At 40.1% G+C, this 23,663-nt stretch overlaps 1 protein-coding gene across 3 annotated transcripts in view; it reads right to left on the minus strand.

Moving 5' to 3' along the window:
• STK38 (serine/threonine kinase 38) overlaps nucleotides 1-22,067 on the minus strand; it is a 41,210-nt gene extending 19,143 nt beyond the window's left edge. For 2 of the 3 annotated variants that reach the window (XR_004284997.1, XM_032339742.1), the window contains exons 1-5: nucleotides 21,766-22,067; nucleotides 16,884-17,019; nucleotides 4,657-4,708; nucleotides 3,651-3,773; nucleotides 1,791-1,874 (exon numbers count right to left, since the gene is read on the minus strand). Coding sequence is in view for 2 of the 3 variants with exons in the window: in XM_032339742.1 (XP_032195633.1) it covers nucleotides 1,791-1,874; nucleotides 3,651-3,773; nucleotides 4,657-4,708; nucleotides 16,884-17,014 (390 nt within the window). In the remaining variant the exon portion in view is untranslated. The remainder of the gene's footprint in view (nucleotides 1-1,790; nucleotides 1,875-3,650; nucleotides 3,774-4,656; nucleotides 4,709-16,883; nucleotides 17,020-21,765) is intronic. The other variant, XM_032339741.1, reaches the window with a different exon arrangement.
• Between the last annotated feature and the right edge of the window lie 1,596 nt (nucleotides 22,068-23,663).

Raw genomic sequence — 23,663 nt, forward strand, 5'->3', positions numbered from 1 at the left:
CTGAACTCTCAGTGAGTAGCTTTATTTCCTTTTCAGTTTAGTAAAAGCAAACAACAAAGGTAGGCACCTCTACCTACAAAAAAATGAGGCTCTGAATCTAAACTTTGTCAGGCCCACTCAAAAGTGATGGATCTGCACTGGTCTACTTCCTGTCACACCCGACACAAACTATGCTTCAGAATGGCTGATCCAGGCAGCGTGTGGGGCCAGAGACTTTAACTGGACCACCCTGAGATCAAACCCACAGAGTCCAGCAGCATGGTGAGCTAACAATTCAGTTAATGCATTGTTAACAATTCAGTTAATGCATTCTCAGAGAAAGCCCCTCTACTCTCATGTAGGAGAACTTTAGAAAATGATTTTGAAGAAAGTACAATATTCAAAAAACTATTTTTACACCCTATGCTTGGGATTGTCCTCTGTGACCCTGCTGGGCAACAGGCACACGCTATGAAGGATCAATAAGGGAAAGTCCTCATGCACACTTCTTTTTACAATGTGATTCTGAACACTAATTGTTTGATGAAGAAATGTTTTAAAAGCCTTTGTTTTAAAAAACTATAGGAAATAGGTCTTGTAAAAATAAACTTTACTTACGAAATACAAAATACAGTGACTAATCAATATAGTTTTACATTTCATTTTTCAAGACTAACTGAAACTCTTTCACTGCCTATACCCATTCCACACACTAATTTTAGATAACACATAAACAGGGCTGTTGAGCGTTCTGAATGGAGCCAGCATTAGCATAAGCTATGATGTCTGAAGGTTCACTGCCAGGGTATTTGATACTCTCAACCAAAATTCCTGCAACTCTAAGTTTATGGGTAGTGTATGAAAATTGAAGAGAAAATAAAAACTCCAAACGGTGACTGAAACTTAAAAGGCAGAGAAGCCTCAACGATCATGTCTCAAGAGGCAGAAGGGACTGGCTGCAGAGCTGCTCTCCATTCCTGCTCTTGCACTCTACACCCAGAGCTCTCCTTGCCACAGGGTCTCTCTTTGCCCTCCTGGAGCATCTGATCCTTTACAGGACATATGCAGGCATCACCCACTACAATCTGTTCTTAAGCAAACTGCTCAATGAAATTAGATTTACAGAAATACAGCATTCTTGTTTTTAATATATTATCCAATATTAAAAATTTTATTTTGCATAAGGTACTTCTCATCTTATATATGTCTACTCAAAGTAGGTTTAGGTTTTAGAAAGTGCTCTTAATCCTTAAAAGAGAATTTGCACTGCTCTGCCGTTTGCATTAGATTTTTTTCAAATTCATTCAGAAAGAAGACTGGTCTCTCTTGGGTAGTAACAAGCTACTCAGAAGACCCAACTTTGGTTTGAGGGTACAGAATGAAGCATAGTAAGACACATTTTAGATTCCAAATTCCAAATTCTGGTTCCCAAGTCTCAGTTCCAAAGTATATATATACAATTTCTCTTAGCATTCAGTAGGAACACGCTACCACAGCAAGTGTGACCTCAAAAACAGGCTCCTCCTGACAAGCACAGTTTGTAATCAATTGGGAGATACAAACAACAGATGCTTCTAATAGGTTTTCAATTTTTAAAAGACCACACAACATAAGGCAGTACTTGTCCTTTTAAGATATATGTAACTGCTTCTTTGTTGGGAAAGAAAAGTAATATTATATGTATATTCACACATGACAGTGCTAAAGAAAACTGTAATAAGAAAATACATTTTGAATAAACAAAAAGAACAGCTTTAGATGACAAAAAATTTTATAAGTTGACTAAAATCACTGCTACAATTGTGGTTTACCTGCTCTTTTTCAAGCATATCTGCTTTACGTAGTATTTTCATTGCATATACATGCCCTGTATCTTTCTTCTGAACAAGCCGCACCTAAAAGTTATAAAAGAAATGCCGAGTCAAAAGTTCACAATGTCAAGCTAGCGCTTTCATGTACAACAAGAAATAATTTAAACCAAAAGAAGTGTTACAATATTAATATAAGCAACCAGCAATAACAAAGCAGAAAAAAGTGCCTTTTAATGTTCCAAAATGGATATATTTATTATATACCATGAAGTCAGCCCTGGAAACATTCTCAAAAATCTCCACATCTGAACAGCTTTGGCTCCCTAGCTGAACACATCAATCTAATTTAAAACCCTCACTTTCAAACTTAAGGACTCATTACACCCAAGGTACATGTCATCCAATCAGCTCAGAACCCTAAGGAAGTGATGACAACAATGTTTAATACAATAGCAAAAGCTCATGCATAGGAAAAATGTCTAGAAGGGAAAAAACCCTAAAATGTATAATTAGGGAAATGGGGTTTTTGCAGTTTTCCTTTCTCTTTTTTATCTTCCAATGTTTTGAGAAAGAACAGGTAATTTTATGATGAAAAGAAAACTAATGGCCTACAAACCCAAAGACAGACTTCTTGGCAAGTCCCTGCATACCACCCCCCCGCACCGCACCCCCTTCCCCAATAAGTAAGCTTTCTTCTCCCTGCACTTTCTTCAGTTTTTCCTGACTGAGTCCCATGTCCCTTCCTCCCTGAACAGAAAGCCCTTTTAGACGTGGTACTGTACCTTTCCCTCTCTCCACAAGCCAACAGGGATTCTGAACACTGAGGGATCAATTTAATCTTTCACTTGTGCCTCTAAGTTCGTTGCTCACATTTCCCCTAGGTATGGCTTTTTAATAATATGCTGCTCCTTTTATACAAAGTTAATGAAACTATTGCATCAGTAAGCCGTTCACTTTGGGTGTTTTCCTTTAATGAGGATGACCTTGCACGGGCTCATTCAAACCCTCCCCAACAGACTGCCCTTGTGACTAAGCAGGATGCGTCCACAGGACCAGGTGGGATAAAGTGGCAAATGCTTTCAACTCTCTACCACTACCTGTATAACCCATTCTTATAAATTCTGTTTCCTAGGGCCATCATTAGAGCAATAGCAATCTGAGGGGAAGAAGGGTGGAGATATGCTGTTAGTTTGCTCCTGGAGAGGCAATATAATCCTAGGAAAAGCGAGAGCTTTAAGTTCAGGAACTCCTTTAAGAAACAAAGCAAATGGGCAAAGGGGGGAAAAAGAGAAAGAGGCAAACCAAGAAACAGACTCTTAACTACAGAGAACAATCTGATGGTTACCATAGGAGAGGCGGGTGGGGGGATAGGTGATGGTGATTAAGGAGCACACTTGTTGTGATGAGCACCAAGTAATTAAAAACTAAAAAGAAAAAAAAAAAAATCAGGAACTCCTGGGCCCAACTTCTGGTACTGCTGCTCACTGGTTGTGACAATGGAACATTATATATCCCCCCTGAGTCTTAATTTCATCATCCATAAAATGAGTTATTGTCATGATTGTAAGGGAGAAGCACTCAGTAGATAATAAGTATTGATTTCTTCTACCTTTCAACTCTCCCTCTAGATCAATACTTAGAGCATCAACACCATCTCTGGCAAAACAGAAGAACAATCAGAGACCTGGGACAGTGGAGGGGGAAATAAAAGACAGATGGAGCAGTTACGAGGTGGGGCTGGCATGCCTGACCCACCTACCCCATATTGCAGATCTATCAACAATCAAGAACTCACGGGATGTCAGCAGCTTCAGAGTTGTGTGGTGTTTTTATATCTGATAAATAGCTGTGGTTTTTTACCTCACCGAACGCTCCTCTGCCTATTACTTTTAAGGACTCAAAATCTTCCAATCCAAGTCTTGTTCTCTTCAAACGAAGAAACTCTGTTTCCTTCCGTGCATGCGCTGACCTCCTCAAACGCTTCTAATGTTTAAAGGGAGAGAGAAATGGGAAGGGGAGGAGCTGAAACTGCAACTTCATAGCAGTCTTAATTGCAAATGGGAAAGCAGGACCAAGCGGACTAAGCAGAACCTTCTGAACCCTTAAGAAGTCACATCTCTCCTTGCCAGCCTTTGGACACAGTAACCAAACCATACTGAACAGACGAGTGCCTCCTCTGAGGACTCTGACCAACCTAGTTTGGCAATCAACTATCCTAACTTTTCTAAAGAAGGAAGAATAAACAATCAGTATTTTTCTTTAAACTTCTATAAAATAAAAGGGTATAGGGTTTTCTCTAATTTCCCTCTGGGTTTAGTCTTTTTTTATACATTGGAGTTCATTTTATGCTCTATATTTCCTACAAGTTTTCAGTATTTTTCACCATTTTCCTGAATTCTATGATTCATTCCTATTTTTGAAGGCATTTCCACTTTCAGTTCCTTGAATAGTTTCTTAACTGTATTTTCTCCTACCACATCAGTAGACACTGGGAGGACTCATCTGAAGAGATATTTTGCCTGGATAATGATTTCAGAAATTTGTTCCACTCCTATCGAGACTTTTCTGTGATTTCCATAAGTATGCTATAATCTGTTGTTGTTGTTTTTTAATTTTAATGTGATCTCATCTCTTTCTTTTCTTGGAATTCTAAATCTAGTTAATTTATTACAACTGTGTCTAGATAAATCTTCCTCTCTCTGATACTTAGTAATGAATTTCTCCCTTTGCATGAGTACCTAAATCCAGAAATACATCAGCCCTCATAAATTCCTCTAAGCCAAGCACCCTATGTACCAAGGCTAACAACTTGCTGAACAAGATTTGCCATGCTGGGTTCAAGGAAAAATTTCCCAATATGAATTACCTCTTCATCTTTTAGGCCTTCTTCTTCCATCACTTTCTCTAACTTCTTTTGTCTAAAAATAAAGATATTTGAAATAACAATTGAATACCTTTCTGAAAAGTCCATATAAACACAATATTTTTTTAATGGTAAAAACAGGTAAATCTCAAGTGCTCATTAAAACAACAAATTACAGGGTGCCTGGGTGGCACAGTCAGTTGGGTTACTGCCTCTTGGTTTCAGCCCAGATCATGATCTCAGGGTTGTGAGATGGAGCCCCACATTGGGCTCTGCGCTCAGCGTGGAGACTACTTGAGGATTCTCTCTCTCCCCCTCCATCTGCCCCTTTCCCCATCCCCACCACTTGTGCACACATGTGCTCTCTCAAAAATAAATCTTTTTTTAAAAAACTACAGTTACTAACATAAGTGAAAAGATTCCCACCCTTTGTTAGTTCTGCATTTTGAAAAAGACCATATGTTAATGCAAGAAAGAATCCTATTTCAAAATGAAAAGTTTTCTCTCTTTTTTCAAGTATTTCCCCCTTAAACAAACCACAAACAGCTGGTGTTTGATAACCTCTTCTATCAGGGTGTCACTCTCTCTCCCTGACTGAACTTCACTTCCTTTATTTTTATATCTTCCTGCTCCTCCCTGCCATAAGCAAAGAGCAATAAACAACAGTAAAGGCAGAATTCAAGATTCAAGGGGAGAGGCAGGAATGATCAAAACAGGTGACTGTCACCACTATTAAAACTTAAAAGACTTTAGGGGCACCTGGGTGGCTCAGTGGGTTAAAGCCTCTGCCTTTGGCTCGGGTTGTGATCCCAGGGTCCCAGGATCAAGCCCCTCATCAGGCTCTCTGCTCAGCGGGGAGCCTGCTTACCCCAACTACCCCGCCCCGGCCGCCTTTCTGCCTACTTGTAATCTCTGCCCAATAAATAAAAATTAAAAAAACAAAAACAAAAACTTAAGACTCTAAATCCCTGGAGTATTAAACCTTAAAAACTGTATCCAAGAATATTTTTTATCTACAGTCTCATATTGATTTGATAGAACTAAAAGAAACAAGAAAAACTTCCTCAGAACTAATTCTATACAACATGCATTTTTTTCAGCATAGTAAGTGAAAGCATGCTGGCTGGGATCTCTATCCCTTATCAGCGTTTCAGGTAACAGGCGATGTGGGCAGGACAGGGAAGAATGACAGTAGGAATATAGGGCTCCTGAGTGCTGCAGTCAGTTGAGTGCCCGCCTCTGGATATTTGGCTGGTATTGTGATCTCAGGGTCATGGGATCAACCCCGAGTCAGGCTCTGCACTAGGCACACAGTCTGCTTAAGACTTGCTCTCCCTCTCCCCACTGTGCACCCTGTCTCTCTCCTTATCTCTCTTTATAAAATAAATAATAAATCTTTAAAAAAAAAAAAAAAGGAAAGAAAGTTGGGAGTACATGAAGCAATACCTTGAAGTCTAATGCAGGGAGGCATGCAGCACTTCAAATGTCACACTGAAAGGCCTGGCTCTTAATGTGGAAACAACTAAGAGCTCCAAGGGTTTGTGTGTAAAGGAGTGATGTGAAGAGGTTTCTATTTTAAAATGACAGCCAGCAGTAAGGAGCTGATAGACTGGCAGGGAAAGTAACTGACAAAGACTGAAGCAAACTAAAAGCTCTCATAATGATTCAGATACAGAGTCCAGATCTGGAACAAGGGCTGGAAACCTAGAATGCAGTGAACAGAGGGACTATAAAGATGACTAAATGGCAGGAGGCGTCAAAGGAAAAATCTTAGACTTTCTTGTGTGGGAGGATAATGATGCTGCTAAATGAGAAAGGGAAACACAGAAAAAGGACCACAAGAAGATAATGGGTTTTATTTGGGTCAATAAATAATTATTGCAATAACAGCAATTACTTAAAATTAAAAGCATGTTAGAAATCATATTACAAGTCTACAGTATCAGATGATATATATCAAGTTGAGTCTAAGCTCTCAGGAAGTGAAAAGATCTGCTCTGACCCTGTTGGGGGGATGGGGGGAGCACTTCCGTGGCTTCCAGCCTGCCTACTTCTCTGGGTTTCCAGAATATTTTGTGATATGCATCTTTGTTTGCAAGTATATTGGAGGGGTAAGGCTGTACTTACTGTTGGTATTTTCAGGAATATATGCTAATTAGTTGAAGTAAAGAAAAGTAAAAAGAATCAAAGATAGCATCAATAACTCAACCATGGTTAGCTCTTTTTATGCCTCGAATATCAAACATCATCATACTTTCTGACTGTATTCTTTTGAATGATCACACCAGATTGAGCTAGAAGTCCAATGTGCTATCATACAATGTGTGTTCTAGAGATGGCTGCTTCTGACTATATTTTAAATCTCGATTCAAACTAAGAAGTAGCTTGACTGCAAGTGTAAGTTATTAAATTGCTTTTTGAACCTACCTGAGAGTAAAGTTATCAGAATCAACTCCTTGAACACAATCAGATTCTTCCATTAGAAAAAGTATCCAGAAAAAGCCTATCATGCAGAATTATCCATAGTAATGATTCATTGGGTCTAAGCCAATGAAGACCTTAAAGACACCCAAAATGGCAAGGATAGCCTGAAATGAGGCTTACAAGTGACAACCTCTGTGAGATGACACCAAGAAATTACTGTTAACTTTGTTAGATTCATGGTGGCATTGTAATTATACAAGGAAATGGCCATATTTTTAGAGATGTACACTTAAGTACGAAGGACTGAAATGACAGATGTTTGAAATTTGCTTTAAAACACAACAGGAAGAAAAAATAAAATGGAACAAATTTAACAAAATCTTGATAATTACTGAATCTGAGGGCTGACTATGGGAGTTCACTTTATTAGTCTTTCTGTGTGTGTGTTTAAAAGTGTTCATAATGAAAAAGAAGAGCAGGCCCCTCCACTGGTTGGTCTCTGATCAAAGATCCTTTGACAAAGCCATTCTTCCATACAACTCCAATGTTCCCGAGAAGAATTCTGGGAGAGAGACTGGCCACTTTCATGCTTAGAGGCCACACCCGACCTCACCTCATTACTTTCCATGAGCTCTATTAATTTGCATGTGAGCTCACTTCTCACAGAAGACAGTAAGATTTTTGGAAGGCAAGGTTCATATCTGAATCCTCCTTCTCCACGAAGAATAGTGCTTTGTACACAGCAACTTTATAAAATGTATGTCGCCAAATGGCGGATGGGGGGAGGGATCACAGTGTGTAATAATGTGCACACATTCATGACTATGTGTGTAATTAGCCCCCTTTGCTAATATTAAATTCACCTCACAGCACAGCTTGGTCAGCTTGGTTAGCTTGGTTCAGAGGCTGCAGGGATAGGAGAAAAGGGCTAGTGAATTCTACAAGAGCTGACCAGACAATATTTCTCATTTGAAATGATGATGAAAATCATTGAAATGATGATGAAAAATTAAAAATGAGGAAAAACAGTACAGAAATAATCACTGTCATTTTCATGCTCAAAACAGAAAATTCTCAAGAAATACCCTAAAAATGAATTTAACACAGATTTTTTAAAAATCTCAACAAATTGGGGTTCCTGGGTGGTGCAGTAGATTAAGTATCTGACTCTTGGTTTTGATCTCAAGGTCATGAGATCATGCTGGGGTCAGTTCCCCGCTTGGAGCTGAATCTGCTTGTCCTTCTTCCTCTGCCCCTCCCTATTGCTCTCTTAAAAAGAAAAAATCCAACAAATTACTTTGGTTTGACTGATGTATCTAGTCAGTGAATAACATTCAAAGCTCAAGACTTGCTCATCTCTGGGACTTAAATAAAACTGACACTTGCTCACTAATAATAATCACATATTGCAACTCAGTATCAGATCAGACCAAACACAGACACAAGAAAACCTGGGTAAAAATACCTAAAAGGAGGGCACCTGGATGGCTCAGTTCATTAAGAAACTGCCTTCGGCTCAGGTCATGATCCTGGAGTCCAGGGATCAAGTCCCACCCACATCAGGCTCCCAGCTCTACAGGGAGTCTGTTGCTCTCTCCGACCTTCTCCCTCTCACGCTGTCTCTCAAAGAAATAAAATCTTTAAAAAAAAAAAAAAAAATACCGAAAAGGAGTAGCAGACAGTGCTGGTTCTCAGTGGGTAAAATGTAGGAAAGTTTTTATTTGACTTGGGGGCTGGAGAGGAGGGAAGCATACCATTACTTCCTATTAAACTAGATTTTTGTGGCTTTAATTAATCCACCAAAATAGTATTCATGAAGAACAGAAACAACACAGAATATTTTATAAGAAAAAAATGTCAGCTTTCTCAGTTTTGATTTCAGACTGCTATAAATTATTTTTTGTATGAATAATTCGGCAAACATCAATATTTACTGGATACCTAGCATCACATAAGAGAGAGAACAGAAGAAATGCTATAACTAGATAACCTTACCATCAGAGGCAAAACAAAGATTAAATGAAGAAGATAAACTTGCACTCCTGAGTGGGTTCAGTTGATAGTCTACCAGTAGCATTACCAGGAGACCATCAAACAGACACCTGACTTAGGGGGTTTAATTGTTTATAAATAGATCAATAGAACTTGCTATAATGTTTCTAAACTCACTGAATGTTCTCATATTCTACTTCTATACAGGAAAGCATTCCTAAATGATTTTTCTTCTTTCTTCTACCTCTAGGCTTTGGCTTCATCTCCCCTGTCATTAAGTACTTTGTTTCAAATATAACCTAGTGTTCTACTATAAATGGAACAATGCAAAAGGTGCATATGTGTGGAATAAATATTAGAGATTTTAAAGGAATCCAGACAAGGCATATATATTAAAAATTTATATAACCTAATCTCAAAATTTACTAGCCCAATACTTATTTCAAACCACTCATCACATACTAGTGATATACTCATAATAAAATGTTTATCATTGATTGTCTCATATTATTTAGACTCTGCTTGTTTATCAAGGTTCTATGACATTTCCACCCATAACATGAAAAAGCCTGAAAATCCATTTCTTATAGGCTTGGGTTTTTTCCTTTTTCTTCCTTCCTTCCTTCTCTTTTCTTTTCTCTCCTCTTCTCTTCCCTTCCCTTTTCCTTCCTTCCTTCCTTCCTTTCTTTTGCTTTCTTTAAGTAGGCAATGTGGGGCTTGAACTCAGAACCCTAAGATTAAGACCTGAGCTGAAATCAAGAGTCAGACACAATCAGCTGAGCCATCCAGGTGCCCCATCTAACAATTCTTTTTCTTTTTCTTTTATTTTACTTATTTATTTGACACAAAGAGAGGGCACACAAGCAGGGGGAGTGGGAGAGGAAGAAGCAGGCTTCCCGCTGAGCTGGGAGCCCAAGCCAGGCTCGACCCCAAGACCCTGGAATCATGACCTGAGCCAAAGGCAGACACATAAGGATTGAACCACCCGGTGCCACCATGATATAACACTTATTAATAACATAAACAAAACCATATGTCATATTGTTCCTAGAGAATGTGATAATATATTAATAATGAACCATAAGGCAGAGCCAGTAGGATTAAAAACCAACTATTATTAAATAAAACAAGGTTCAGTTGGTTGAGAATCCAACTCTGGGTTTCGGCTCAGGTCATGATCTCACAATCGTGGGACTAAGCCCACATCAGGCTCTGTGCTCAGCGCAGAGTTGGCTTCAGATTATCTCTCCTCCCTACAGCTCACACGCATGCTCATTCTTTCTCTCTCAAATAAATAAATAAAAGATTTTTTAAAAAAATAAATAAATTGGGGTGCCTGATTGACTCAGTTGGTTCAGCATCTGGCCCTTGGTCTCGATTCAGGTCATTATATCAGGTTCTTGAGATAAAGCTCTACATCCGATTCCACGCTAAATACAGTCTGATTCTTGCCCCCTCTCTCTGGGCCTCTCCCTGCTCATGTTTGTGTGCTCTCTAAAATAAAAATAAATCTTTAAATAAATAAAAGAAGTAACTTAATCAGAACTCAGAGTATTTGTTTTGTGACTACAACACCAGAAACTCTGATTTCAATAGAGTGGTTGTATTAAAAAGAGCTATCTAGGGCGCCTGGGTGGCTCAGTGGGTTAAGCCGCTGCCTTCGGCTCAGGTCATGATCTCAGGGTCCTGGGATCGAGTCCCGCATCGGGCTCTCTGCACAGCAGGGAGCCTGCTTCCCTTTCTCTCTCTCTGCCTGCCTCTCTGTCTACTTGTGATTTCTCTCTGTCAAATAAATAAATCAAATCTTTAAAAAAAAATAAATAAAAATAAAATAAAATAAAAATAAAATAAAAAGAGCTATCTAGTAGTGAAAAGAAGGGCCATCCGTACCCCAATGTTTATAGCAGCAATGGCCACGGTCACCAAACTGTGGAAAGAACCAAGACGACCTTCAACGGATGAACAGATAAGGAAGATGTGGTCCATATACACTATGGAGTATTATGCCTCCATCAGAAAGGACGAATATGCAACTTTTGTATCAACATGGATGGGACTGGAAGAGAAGACGCTGAGTGAAATAAGTCAAGCAGAGAGAGTCAATTATCATATGGTTTCACTTATTTGCAGAGTGTAACAAATAACACGGAGGACATGGGGAGATGGAGAGGGGAAGGAAGTTGAGGGAAATTGGAAGGGGAGATGAACCATGAGAGAATATGGACTCTGAAAAACAACCTGAGGTTTTGAAGGGGCAGGGGGTGGGAGGTTGGGGGAGCCAGGTAGCCAGGTGGTGGGTATTATGGAGGGCACGCATTACATGGAGCACTGGGTGTGGTACAAAAAACAATAAATACTGTTACGCTGAAAAGAAATTAAAAAAAAAAAAGAGCTATCTATCTCCACTAGCATGCCTACAGATACACTGTGCAAATTTATTTTTGAATTCCCCATCTTCCTAAACAGGGCACTTACAGGCACTTGTCTATTTCAATAAGCAGCAGCTAGCTGTACAATATTTTGCTATTCCACATACAGCTCTGCATATTTAAAGTCTAATCATGAGTTACATCCTCTTGAAAAATGTGCCTGCAAAAGCCCTTATCAAAATATTAGCATATCAAATCTAGCAACATAAAAAAGAATAATACATTATGATCAAGACGGTTTTACCCCAGGAATGCAAGGTTAGTTTAACATGCAAAAACTCAGTCCATGTAATTCATCATATTTTTTTAAAGGTTTTATTTATTTATTTGTCAGAGAGAGAGAGACTGTGAGAGAGGGAATACAAGCAGGGGAAGCGGGAGAGGGAGAAGCAGGCTTCCCGTGGAGCAGGGAACCCAATGCAGAGCTCAATCCCACGATGCTGGGATCATGACCTGAAGGCAGACACCCAAACGACTGCGCCACCCAGGCACCCCTGTAATTCATCATATTAATAGAATAAACAATGATGCAGAAGGGGATGCAAAAAAATTATTTGACAGAATTCAACATCCACTCTAGTTAAAAACTCTCAGCCAACTAGGAACATAAGAAAACTTCCCCAACCTACAAAGGACATCCCTGAAAAACCTACAGGTAACATCACAACAAAGAGTGAAATATTGAGTGCTTTCACCCTTCAATCAGGAAGAAAACGAAGCTCTCTAGTCTCAACCACTTAGATTCAACATTGTACCTGATATCCTAGCCAAACCAATAAGGCAAGAAAAAGAAAGAAAAGGTGTCTCTTACTCTCACAAAACAAAGTGAGGGTTGCCGGGGGTGGGGTGTTGGGTTATGGACACTGGGGAGGGTATGTGCTATGGTGAGTGCTATGAAGTGTGTAAAGCTGACAATTCACAGACCTGTGCCCCTGGGGCTAATAATACATTATATGTTAATAAGAAAAAAAAAAGAAAGAAAGAAAGAAAAAAAGAGAAAAGGTGTACAGATTGGAAAAGAAGTAAAACTCTCTATTTGAATATGACGTGACTGTTTATACAGAGTATCCTAAGGAATCTACAAAAGAAGTTGGTAAAATAAATAAATTAGCAAGCTACAGGATTTAAGGTCAGTATACAAAATTCAGTTCTATTTCCATATACTAGAAGCAAATAATTGGAAAAATATTTTTAAATGTCCACTTAAAGCAGCATCAAAAAAAACCCCAAAATACTAGCAACAGAAGAAAAAAATAACATGTAAGATCCCCACACTAAACACTACAAAACACTGATGAGAAAAACTAAAGACTTAAGAGAATGGAAAAATATAGCATGTCCATGCATCAAAGATTCAATACTGTTGGGATGTCAGTTCTCCCCCAAACTGGTCTATAGATTCAATTATAATCATAATCCCATCAAGCTTTCCTCTAGAAATTGACAGGCTGATTCTAAAATTTATATAAAAATACAAAGAACCTAGAATATCCAAAATAATCTTGGGGGGGGAAACCCAAAACAATTAAATTTAAGACTTACACTAACTAGATGACTTCAAAACTTACCACGATACTAGAGTAATGAAGTGTGATACTGCCATAGGGACAAAAAGATCAGTGAAAGAGAACAGAAAACCCAGAAATCGGGCCCTAGTTGGTTCAGTCAATAGAGCATGTGACTCTTGATCTAGGGGGAGTAAGTTCAAGCCCCACAATGGATGTGGAGATTACCTAAAAAAATCTTTAAAGAAAGAAAAAAGAAAGGAAGAAAAAAAGAAACCCAGAAATACACACACCTTACATGATATTTGATTTTTGACAAAGGTGCCAAAGAATCTAATGGGGAAAGGAAATCTTTGCAGCAAAGGGTACTAAAACAACCGGATATTCATAACAAAAAAAAATAAATAAAGCTCAACCCCCATCTCACTCACTTATTTTTTTTTTTTTAAGATTTTATTTACTTGTTTGACAGACAGAGATCACAAATAGGCAGAGAGAGAGAGAGAGAGAGAGGAGGAGGAAGCAGGCTCCCTGCTAAGCAGAGAGCCTGATGCGGGGCTCGATCCCAGGACCCTGAGATCATGACCTGAGCTGAAGGCAGAGGCTTTAACCCACTGAGCCACCCAGGTGCCCCTCACTCATTTATTAATTCAAGATGGATCATAGAACTAAATGTAAAAACTAAATTATAAAACTTCCCGAAGAAGATACAAAAGAATATCTTTATGACTTGGGGGCAGAAAAGTTTTACTATAAAAAAAAATTGCCAAATTAGATTTCTAATTTAAAAACGGAATTTAAAATTTCTGCTTGGGCGCCTGGGTGGCTCAGTGGGTTAAGCCGCTGCCTTCGGCTCAGGTCATGATCTCAGGGTCCTGGGATCAAGGCCCGCATCGGGCTCTCTGCTCAGCGGGGAGCCTGCTTCCCTCTCTCTCTCTCTGCCTGCCTCTCTGTCTACTTGTGATCTCTCTCTGTCAAATAAATAAATAAAATCTTTAAAAAAATAAAATAAAATAAAATAAAATAAAATAAAATAAAATTTCTGCTTATCTGAAGACACTATAAAGAATGAACAGGAGGGGCATCTGGATGATTCATAGATTAAGCCTTCTACTCTTGACTTCGGCTCAAGGTCATGACCTCAGAGTTAATAGATTGAGCCCTGTGTTGGTCTCCAAGCTCAGCACAGAGACTTCTCAAGATTCTTCCCCCCGCCTTCCCCTCAGCACTTGCCTGCGTGTGTGCTCTCTCTCTCATGCATGCTCTCTCACTCTCTCTCTCTCAAATAAATAAAATCTTAAAAAAGGGGGGGGACACAGACATTTTGTTAGCAAAAATGTAAAGCAATTGGAAGTATCACACAAGGCTGATGATATTATGGAAAAAAGTCTAGCAGTTTCTTATAAAACTAAACATACACTTATGTATACTTATGGTCCAGTAATTCCACTCCTAAATATTATTTACCCAAGAACTGAAATCAAATGCTCACAAAAAGGTTTATACACAAATGTTCATAGAAGCTCATTCAAAACAGCCCAAAACTCAAAAAAGCCCAGATGTTTATCAACAGAAGAATGTAAAAACAGAGGTATAGTTAGAAAACAGAATGGTACCCAGCAACATAAAAGAACAAAGTATTGACACAATAGCAACATGGGTGAACCTTGAAAACATCAGGCTGAGTGAAAGATGCCTTACTCAAGTGAGTACTTACTACATCAATCTGTTTACATGCTTCATTTATATGGAACAGGCAAGACTAATCTATGATAGAAACAAAATTCCAACAAAATCTATGATAGAAACAAAATTCCAACAGTGGTTGCCTGAGTTTGGAGGAATGTCTCCAGAAAGCAAAGGACTTTCTGGAATGATGGTAATGGTCTAAGTCTTGATAGGAGTTTAAGTTCTACAGGTATATACATTTGTCAAAACTCATTGACTGGTACCCTTCAGATTGTGCATTTCAGATGGAACCCCACACTATGTGTAGAAATTACTTTAAAAAAAAAAAAAAGGAAGAAGAAGGGGCACCTGGGTGTGGCTCAGTGGGTTAAATAAAGCCTCTGCCTTCAGCTCAGGTCATGATCCCAGGGTCCTGGGATCAAGCCCCGAATTGGGCTCTCTGCTCACTGGGGAGCCCTCTTTCCTCCCATTCTCTCTGCCTGCCTCTCTGCCTACTTGTGATCTCTCTCTGTCAAATTAATAAATTTTAAAAAAAAAAGAGGGGCGCCTGGGTGGCTCAGTTGTTAAGCCTCTGCCTTTGCTCAGGTCATGATCTCAGGGTCCTGGGATCGAGCCCCGCATCGGCCTCTCTGCTCAGCAGCAGTCTGCTTCTCCCTCTCCTTCTGTGCTCTTTCTCTCTCTCTCTCAAATAAATAAATAAAATCTTTACCAAAAAAAAAAAAAAAAGGAAAAAACACAACTAGAGGAAGACTGTGCATTTCACCATATGCAAAATTCACACTCTCTTAAAAATATATATATATAGAGAGAGAGAGAGAGATACAGTTATATATATAAAGAGAGCGAGCGAGTGAGCACAGACATATTACAGAAGTAAAACATAATGACACCTCCAACATATTTTGTATGTATGTGTGTATTTTAAGATTTTATTTATTTATTTGACAGAGAGAAATGGGAGAGAGGGAATACAAGCAAGAGGAGCAGGAAAGGGAGAAGCAGGCTTCCCACTGAACTGGGAGCCCAATGAGGGGCTCGATCCCAGAATCCTGCAATCATGACCTGAGCCAAAGGCAGAGGCTTAACAACTGAGCCACTCAGGTGCCCCACCAACATACTCTGAAGCAAGTAAAAAATTAGGATGGTTTAATGAATGGATAGAGAGATGGATAGATGAATACATAATACAATAATGAATGACAATTATACAATCTAGATGATGTATAAAAGGGTATTCAGCATATTAATCCAATTTTTTTGCACATCTGAATATTTTCATAATAAAATGTTGGGAATAAAATTTCAATCACGAATTACTACATGAATAGTGTACATTGGATCAATAACAACAGGTGCCAAGTGATTAAGTGATTACTCTGTGAGAAACACTATGATGGTGACTCACATTCGTTATGTATAATCCCCAGAGCCAATATTGCAAGGAAAGTATTATCCCCATTTTCCAGATAGGAAACTGATACACAAAAAGACTAAGAAACTGGGGGGCTTAGTGGGTTAAGCCTCTGCCTTCGGCTCAGGTCATAATCTCAGGATTCTGGGATCCAGCCCCGCATTAGACTCTCTGCTCAGCATGGAGCCTGCTTCCCCCTTTCTCTCTGCCTGCCTCTCTGCCTACTTGTGATCTCTCTCTCTCTGTCAAATAAATAAATAAAAAGTCTTAAAAAAAAAAAAAAAAAAAAGACTAAGGAACTTATTCCAGACACAGACAGCTCCTAAATGATAAAGGCAGGATTCTAAATCCAGGTCTGATTCCGTAAGGGCTGCTCTTTCCGTTACATCATTCTGCCTTAACAATGAATCCAAGGATTTGGCCCAATTAATTTTTTTATACTACTGTGAAATTCTGTGGGGTTTTTTCCCCTAAGAATTAATTTTAAGTAACCTCTGCACCCAATGTAGGGCTCAAACTCACAACCCCAAGATCAAGAGTTGCATGCTCTACCAACTGAGCTGGCCAGGGACCCCTGTGCTACTGACTAGTAATAGAAAGAAGTGTGTGAATAGCAAGGGCTTTGGAAATCAATGACACTGTCCTTCCTTTGTAATGGGATAGGCTCTTACATGGCTGCTGCTATTCTTACCTCCTTTCAACGATATTATGAATGTGTCTTATGATCCTAGACACAAATGCCAAAACCATGACACAATTATCTCAAACACAGCCCTTTACCTCATTTCTCGTTCTTCATGTTGAGCGATAAGGTTGCTATAAAAATTCTCCAGTGTCACTTTGGTCATGGTCACCCTTTCCTTTGTGTGATTACTCATGGAGGAGCAAGGTGTTGAGCTTGTCATTGCCATGGCCGCTAGAAACAAAGAAAGACGTATTAGTTTTGGAGTTAGAATCCACCAATTATGCACTCTCCTAACTTACTGGTAGGAAAGTAAATTGGTACAAGTTTTCTGGAAGACAAACATATAATATACAACAAAAGCCAGACAAACAGAATACTTGGTGAAAATAAGTATACAGTAAGGTCCTATGACCCAGAAATACCACCTCTAGGTATAAGGCCTAAAGAAATTGTCTCACAGACTCTTAAGAAATGCACAAACTTGTGCATTACAGGGGATGTTTATTATGCCATCATTTGTGTTACAGTAAGCTGAAGCAAATTCAGAAAGAAAATAAAGAAAACGCTGTGGGTGCACATAAAGAAATAATATGCAGCGGTGAGAAGCAAATCTATTTGTATCTAAAAGTGACATGAATATATCTTTAAAACATATGTTGTAATTTTATTTATTCATTCATTTATTTATTTATTTATTTATTCGACAGAGAGAGACAGCAAGAGAGGGAACACAAGCAGGGAGAGTGGGAGAGGGAGAAGCAGGCTTCCCGCCAAGCAGGGAGCCTGATGCAGGGCTCAATCCCTGCACCCTGGGATCATGACCTGAGCCGAAGACAGACACTTAAGGACTGAGCTACCCAGGTGCCACTTTATGCTGTAATTTTAAAAAGGAAGAGAACAAGATCACAATACCATAAACGCAAATTAAGAATATATAACACAGACACAGTTTAATTCTTTGTCATCCAAGAATCTACATTGGAGAAATCAAAGACCCATAAGGATTCATACATACACGGGGGTTCAAAGTAGCACTTTGAACTTGAATATCCAACAACAGGAATGAGAAGTCCTATAGATAAATAATGAACAATTAAAATATGTTCAAATGTTGAACATCAGGGGAAATGTTTCCAATCCAAGTGGAAATAGGTCACAGAACAGTATACCATGATCTCAGTTTTATTTATGTGTTTACTAGAGGTGCACAGAATTATTTGAAGTATGTACCAAAAGGTTACTAATGGCATAATTCCAGGCAATAAGAATGCAATAGATCATCTTACTCTTGTTTGGGCTTTTCCACATTTTATGTATTTTCTTCAATGAGCATGTACTATTATTTTTAAATTACCAATAATTTTTAAAGACTATTTTTAAGTTGGGTGCCTGGGTGGCTCAGTGGGTTGGGCCGCTGCCTTCGGCTCAGGTCATGATCTCGGGGTCCTGGGATCGAGTCCCGCATCGGGCTCTCTGCTCAGCGGGGAGCCTGCTTCCCTCTCTCTCTCTGCCTGCCTCTCTGACTACTTGTGATTTCTCTCTGTCAAATAAATAAATAAAATCTTTAAAAAAAAAAAAAGACTATTTTTAAGTAATTTCTTCCCCCAATGTGGGGCTCGAACCTACAAACTTATGATCTCTGTCTGTCAAATAAATAAATAAAATCTTTTTTAAATTTATTTATTTATTTATTTATTTATTTATTTATTTGACAGAGAACACAACAGGCAGAGAGGCAGGCAGGGAGAGAGAGGGAGAAGCAGGCTCCCTGCAGAGCAGAGAGCCCAATGCAGAACTTGATCCCAGGACCCTGAGATCACGACCCAAGCTGAAGGCAGAGGCTCAACCCACAGGCTACCCAGGTGCCCCCTGAATCATAATTTTAGTGATGGAAGGGATCTTAAAAACAAAAAACCCTAACTTCCTCATTTTACATATGAGAAACTGATATCAACAAGGTCTAAATAGCTTATAGAACATTTTTTTCCCAAATTTAAATCTCCTTTTCGCCCAGATATTTTTGCCAGCCCATACTGTCACACTTGGCCAGACCATTCACCAATCTGGACTTGCTCCAGCATTGGCAATAATGCTCAATATTTTACCCTCATCATGCCTCCCTCCAACATGACCTGCCTCTAAGTCTGTCCTTTCATCCCAATATAAAGCTGAGAAAAAATCAGGAGGGGCCAAGGGCCATTTTCAAAGATAGTACACTTTATGAAAGTTTCCTTAAGGTTCTTCCATTAATATTTAGCAGCTTTTTAAAACTGTCTCATAGATTAAGGCTATTAAGGAATGTGCAAACACTTATTACTACTAAGACAAACTTAACATTAAGCAATCTTATTAAAAGATTCTCAGGGAAAAATCATGTAAAATAATCCTTTCAGAGCAGAGATTCAAAATAAAGGCTCTACTTCAAGTATTTTTATTCATGAAATGCCAAAATTATCAGTAATAACAAATTCAAGAAAGTGAACTCAGCTCTACCTTACTATGTTATTTGTTACAATTTTATTTTTTATGGGGAAGTTTCTGCCAGTACCAAAGCAAACCCAAATATTTTTAGGCTATCAGAATTGTTTAAAGACCTCTGTTTTATGAAGCTTGGGTGTGGTTCCTTATTTGTCAGCCTGTACCCCCTCCACCCACAATGAAAACCACATGCACTCTAAGTCTGGTGAAATTTTCAAACCAGATTTAAAAACAAGTCTGAAGCAAGGGAGTGCTCTGTACTCCTCCCTTGTATGAACATTTCTAGAGACCTTTTTATATATACATATATGTGGTTACATTTTAACAACTGAAATAATTCAACATAAAAATACAACTAAAGTATTTAAACCTAAGACAACCAGTGCCTTTCATATCATAGGTGGTTAATAACAGTAAGTTGAGCAACTTAATGATTTTTTAGTTGTCAACAAAACTAAAGAACAAAATTACATTTACGTTGGTTAGGTATATAAATCTGAGGTGGAGAAACTTTTTACTCATTTAACTCACTGGCATGGCTTTCTAAGCTTTTAAAAAGATCAACAGGAGATTAAGTGTACTCAAAGATGCTCATATAACAGATGAACAGATTTAGCAGAATGATTTTCGACCTTCACGTAGTCTCTAATGTAATGGCAAAGGTTACACTATCCTTCCCTTTGACCTTTCTTCAAAACCTTCTCCTCCTTCCCTTCCTCCACTCATAAAAGGATTATCCTATTCTAATAACCTTCCATCAAAAGATACAATTACTATTGCCCTATAGTAATTTATAGCTTTACTGGGTCAACCAAGTACTTTTTATAAGAGGGCTTTCCCTCACACTTTTGAGAATTCAAGCCTTCATGCCCTGACCCACAGGCCATCAGAGGTCCCTTCCCTGTTTGTTTCATTCTCCACCTCTGCAGAATTAGGGAATAGGTAGGTAAGAAATTCTTAAGTTTTAAAAATTTAAGAAAAGAATGTGGTCTTCAAAAATTAGGGGTAGGTACTGCAAACTTATATAAAAGTAGATCAAATGAGGGGGCGCCTGGGTGGCTCAGTGGGTTAAAGCCTTTGCCTTCGGCTTGGGCCATGATCCCAGGGTCCTTAGATGGAGTCCTATGTAGGGCTCTCTGCTCATCAGGGAGCCTGCTTCCTCCTCTCTCTCTCTCTGCCTGCCTCTCTGCCTATTTGTGATCTCTATCTGCCAAATAAATAAATAAAATCTTTAAAAAGTAGATCAAATGAAAACAATTTTTTATTCAACCTAGATGGTTATCCTTGGTTGACTGACTTTACAACAGTACTGTTATGTCTATGAATACCCCTTCCCTCACCAATTCTTTATTTCTTTGTGACTGACAATCCAGTATCTTCCATTTGGGCAAGTGAACACCGATACGAGTCCTTAAGAATCATGTATCTTAATTTGTCCTCCTGAACTGTAAGCCACAGGAAAACAAGCACCTGTCTTAGACTACTTTTAATATCCTTCTCCCATCTCATGCACAATGCTATGCACTTAGTAAGCACCTTATGAAAGATTTACTGAGAGCTAAGGATTACGAGGAGCTAAGAATATATGTATGTATCGTGGGGATAGAGCTGGGAGGTGAAGTTGTTTTCCATACAAAGTTGGGGAATAGAGTTCTGGTCCTGTTATGAGTGGAGCCTGTAATCGTGGTGTTTGTTTTATGTTCAGGGAAATGACATCTACTGCCTGGCTAAGTCTAATTTAGAGCCAAGGTGAATTGAAAGGGAGAGGAAGCACAAGGTTTACCTCACTTCAACCTTCCTCTGTACATTTCAAAAACAACAAGTTGCTCTTTGTGCCTTTTAGTCCATTCAAAATGCAAACTGGGAGATCTGATCTCTCCACTAGCTGCTTCTGCACACTTTCTGACACAGACTTTCCTCTAAGTCCTTATCGACTTTCCTTTTCCACTCTCTTCTTGAAAAAAAAAAAAAATCGTCACTCGATTTTCCTGTAATTTTAAGATTATTTGAAGCTCAGTACCCTAAGACTAACCATGGGGAAGGGGGCAGACTGCAAGGAACCACACCCCAAAACGAGCTTTGCACATCTCTGCCTCACACAACAGCTCTCAGGTTCTCAGACCCCAGAAAAAAGAAAAGAGGTGGACATTGGTAATGACTGAGATCCCACAGGGGACTTGAGCGGACGCGGCGAGAAGACAAAGCTGGCAACACGAGAAAGAGAAGAGAGCCTGGCTCCCCGCCCCAACAGCACAAAAAGAAAGAAAGAATGGGGTGGGGAGCCTGAGACTGGGAGAAATGTGGCGAGGTCCGACAGGGGAGCCTCTGGAAACCGGGAGAAGAGGGGAGGCTGTCAGTAGGCTGAGGAGAGCGGCCGCGGGGCCGTCAGGACAGGGCTGGTAAGAGGAAGCCGGCGGGAAGGGAGAAACCCAAAGAGTCGGGCGGAGATGAGGGGAAGAGCCTGGGATGGACTGAAGACAGCGGCAGCAAGACACTCACCAGAGCCCCGTGGGTGGAAGAGCTGGGGGCGGCGGACAGCCGCAGACGCCCGCCCGGCCAGCGACCTCTCTCGACCGGCGGACAGGCGAAGCCCCAGTGGCAGCAGCCCGCGGACTAGAGGAGAGGTGGGGACGCGTTAGGGTCTCTGAGGTAGGGGTCGAGGGGGCGGGTGCGGCTAAGTACAACAGGAAGCGCTCCAACTGCCGGAAAAGACGGCAGCGCGAAGGGGCCAAGGCAGCCAAGTCCCCCGCCGCGTAGAGGGGCTGGCGCGGCAGCCAGAGGCCAAGACTGCGCAAGCGTGACTGCCCAGCGACGCGGCGGGGATTTTAGGACTGCGCGTGCGCGGCCGGGCCGCACCCACTCTCCCCGCCTTACCTGAACAGGAGGGGCCATGAGGAGGGCAGAAGCCGGGGATGTGGAGCGGTCTTGGTGCCGCTAGGCTGGGCTCAGGGAAGGTGCCCATTGTTTTCTGGTTTCTTTGTGTTTGCTGTATTTGGAAATAATTATAGACTAACAGAAAGCTGCAAAGTTAACACAAGGAAGTCCCTGTACCCATCACCCACCCAGCTTCCCTCACCGTCTTACATAACCACGCTACATTAGCAAAACCAGGAAATTGACATTGGCACAATACAACTAACCAGACCAATACCACTGACTAGATTACAGACCTTACCCAGATTTAACCAGTTTGCCATGCACTCATTTGTGCCTCTGTGTGAGTTGGCGTGCTCTCACTCATCTACAGCTCTATGAAATTTTATTACTTATATCGTCGTCCTCCCTGATTTTTTTTTTAAGATTTTATTTATTTGACAGACAGAGATCACAAGTGGACAGAGAGGCAGGCAGAGACAGAGAGGAGGAAGCAGGCTCCATGCGGAGCAGAGAGCCGGATACGGACTCGATTCCAGGACCCTGAGATCAGGACCCGAGCTGAAGGCAGAGGCTTAACCCTCTGAGCCACCCAGGTGCCCCCCTCCCTGATTTTTTATTATTGTAGCAATAAGACGGCTGGAGCCCTTGGTCCTCTCTTACTCTTCCTCAGTTAAAGGACTAACATACCTTACTTGGGATCTGGAGAGCTCTCCTAATATCAGGCCATCAGGAGGGCATCTCAGTGTGCACAGAAGAACCTGCTTTTCAAAGCTATGCAACCCTTAGTCTGTACCACCTTGGAATAAAGAGGACCCAAGCCTTTGCACGCTCATTCTTTCCTTGAGAATGGAGCACAGTGCTCTTGACCAGGAAGTGTCAGACTCCTGTAAACAAAGATGAGTAAGATATGGTGACTGCCTGCCTTCAAAAAGACCATGTAAGAAGCAAAATGTACAAGTCATTTATTAGGGTGTTTTGTGCTAGTTTGGTGTCTCTCTCTTGAGTTACTGTAAGACTATAGAGCTTGGTTTTCCCTTCAAGCTTGGGGTCCTGGGGTTTGTTTCTTTAATGGTCTTAAAAACATAGGCATTCCTTGACTGCTTTCATCTTCCTAAACTTCAAAGTTCAGTTTCCTTTTGTCTCACCTCAAACAAAAACCACTTCAGCCTTCATTCTCTCTGCCCAAAGGCCCTTCTTCCCCAATACCTTTTGTTAAAGTCCTACCTGTCCTTAATGACTTAATAACAGTACAAGATGTTTGCATAGTGCTTTTCACTTTGGAAAGCCCGTTCTCTTAGTTAATCTAGTTCATCCTTACAAGTCTTTGGAGTCTTTGGCAGGTCACGCAGGATCAGTTTTTACACATAAAGTAACTAACACTCAGAGAAGCATAGTGACTTGCCTGAATTGTCACAGCTAGTAAAACAAACAGCAAAGAGAGGAGTCCCATTTTCTGGTTGCAAATCCAATGTTCTTTCTGCTTTCCCCTTTCCCCAGCTGAAACCTTATCTTTTCCTTGG

Source organism: Mustela erminea, chromosome 4 (assembly GCF_009829155.1).
Source record: "Mustela erminea isolate mMusErm1 chromosome 4, mMusErm1.Pri, whole genome shotgun sequence".
Lineage (NCBI taxonomy): Eukaryota > Metazoa > Chordata > Mammalia > Carnivora > Mustelidae > Mustela > Mustela erminea.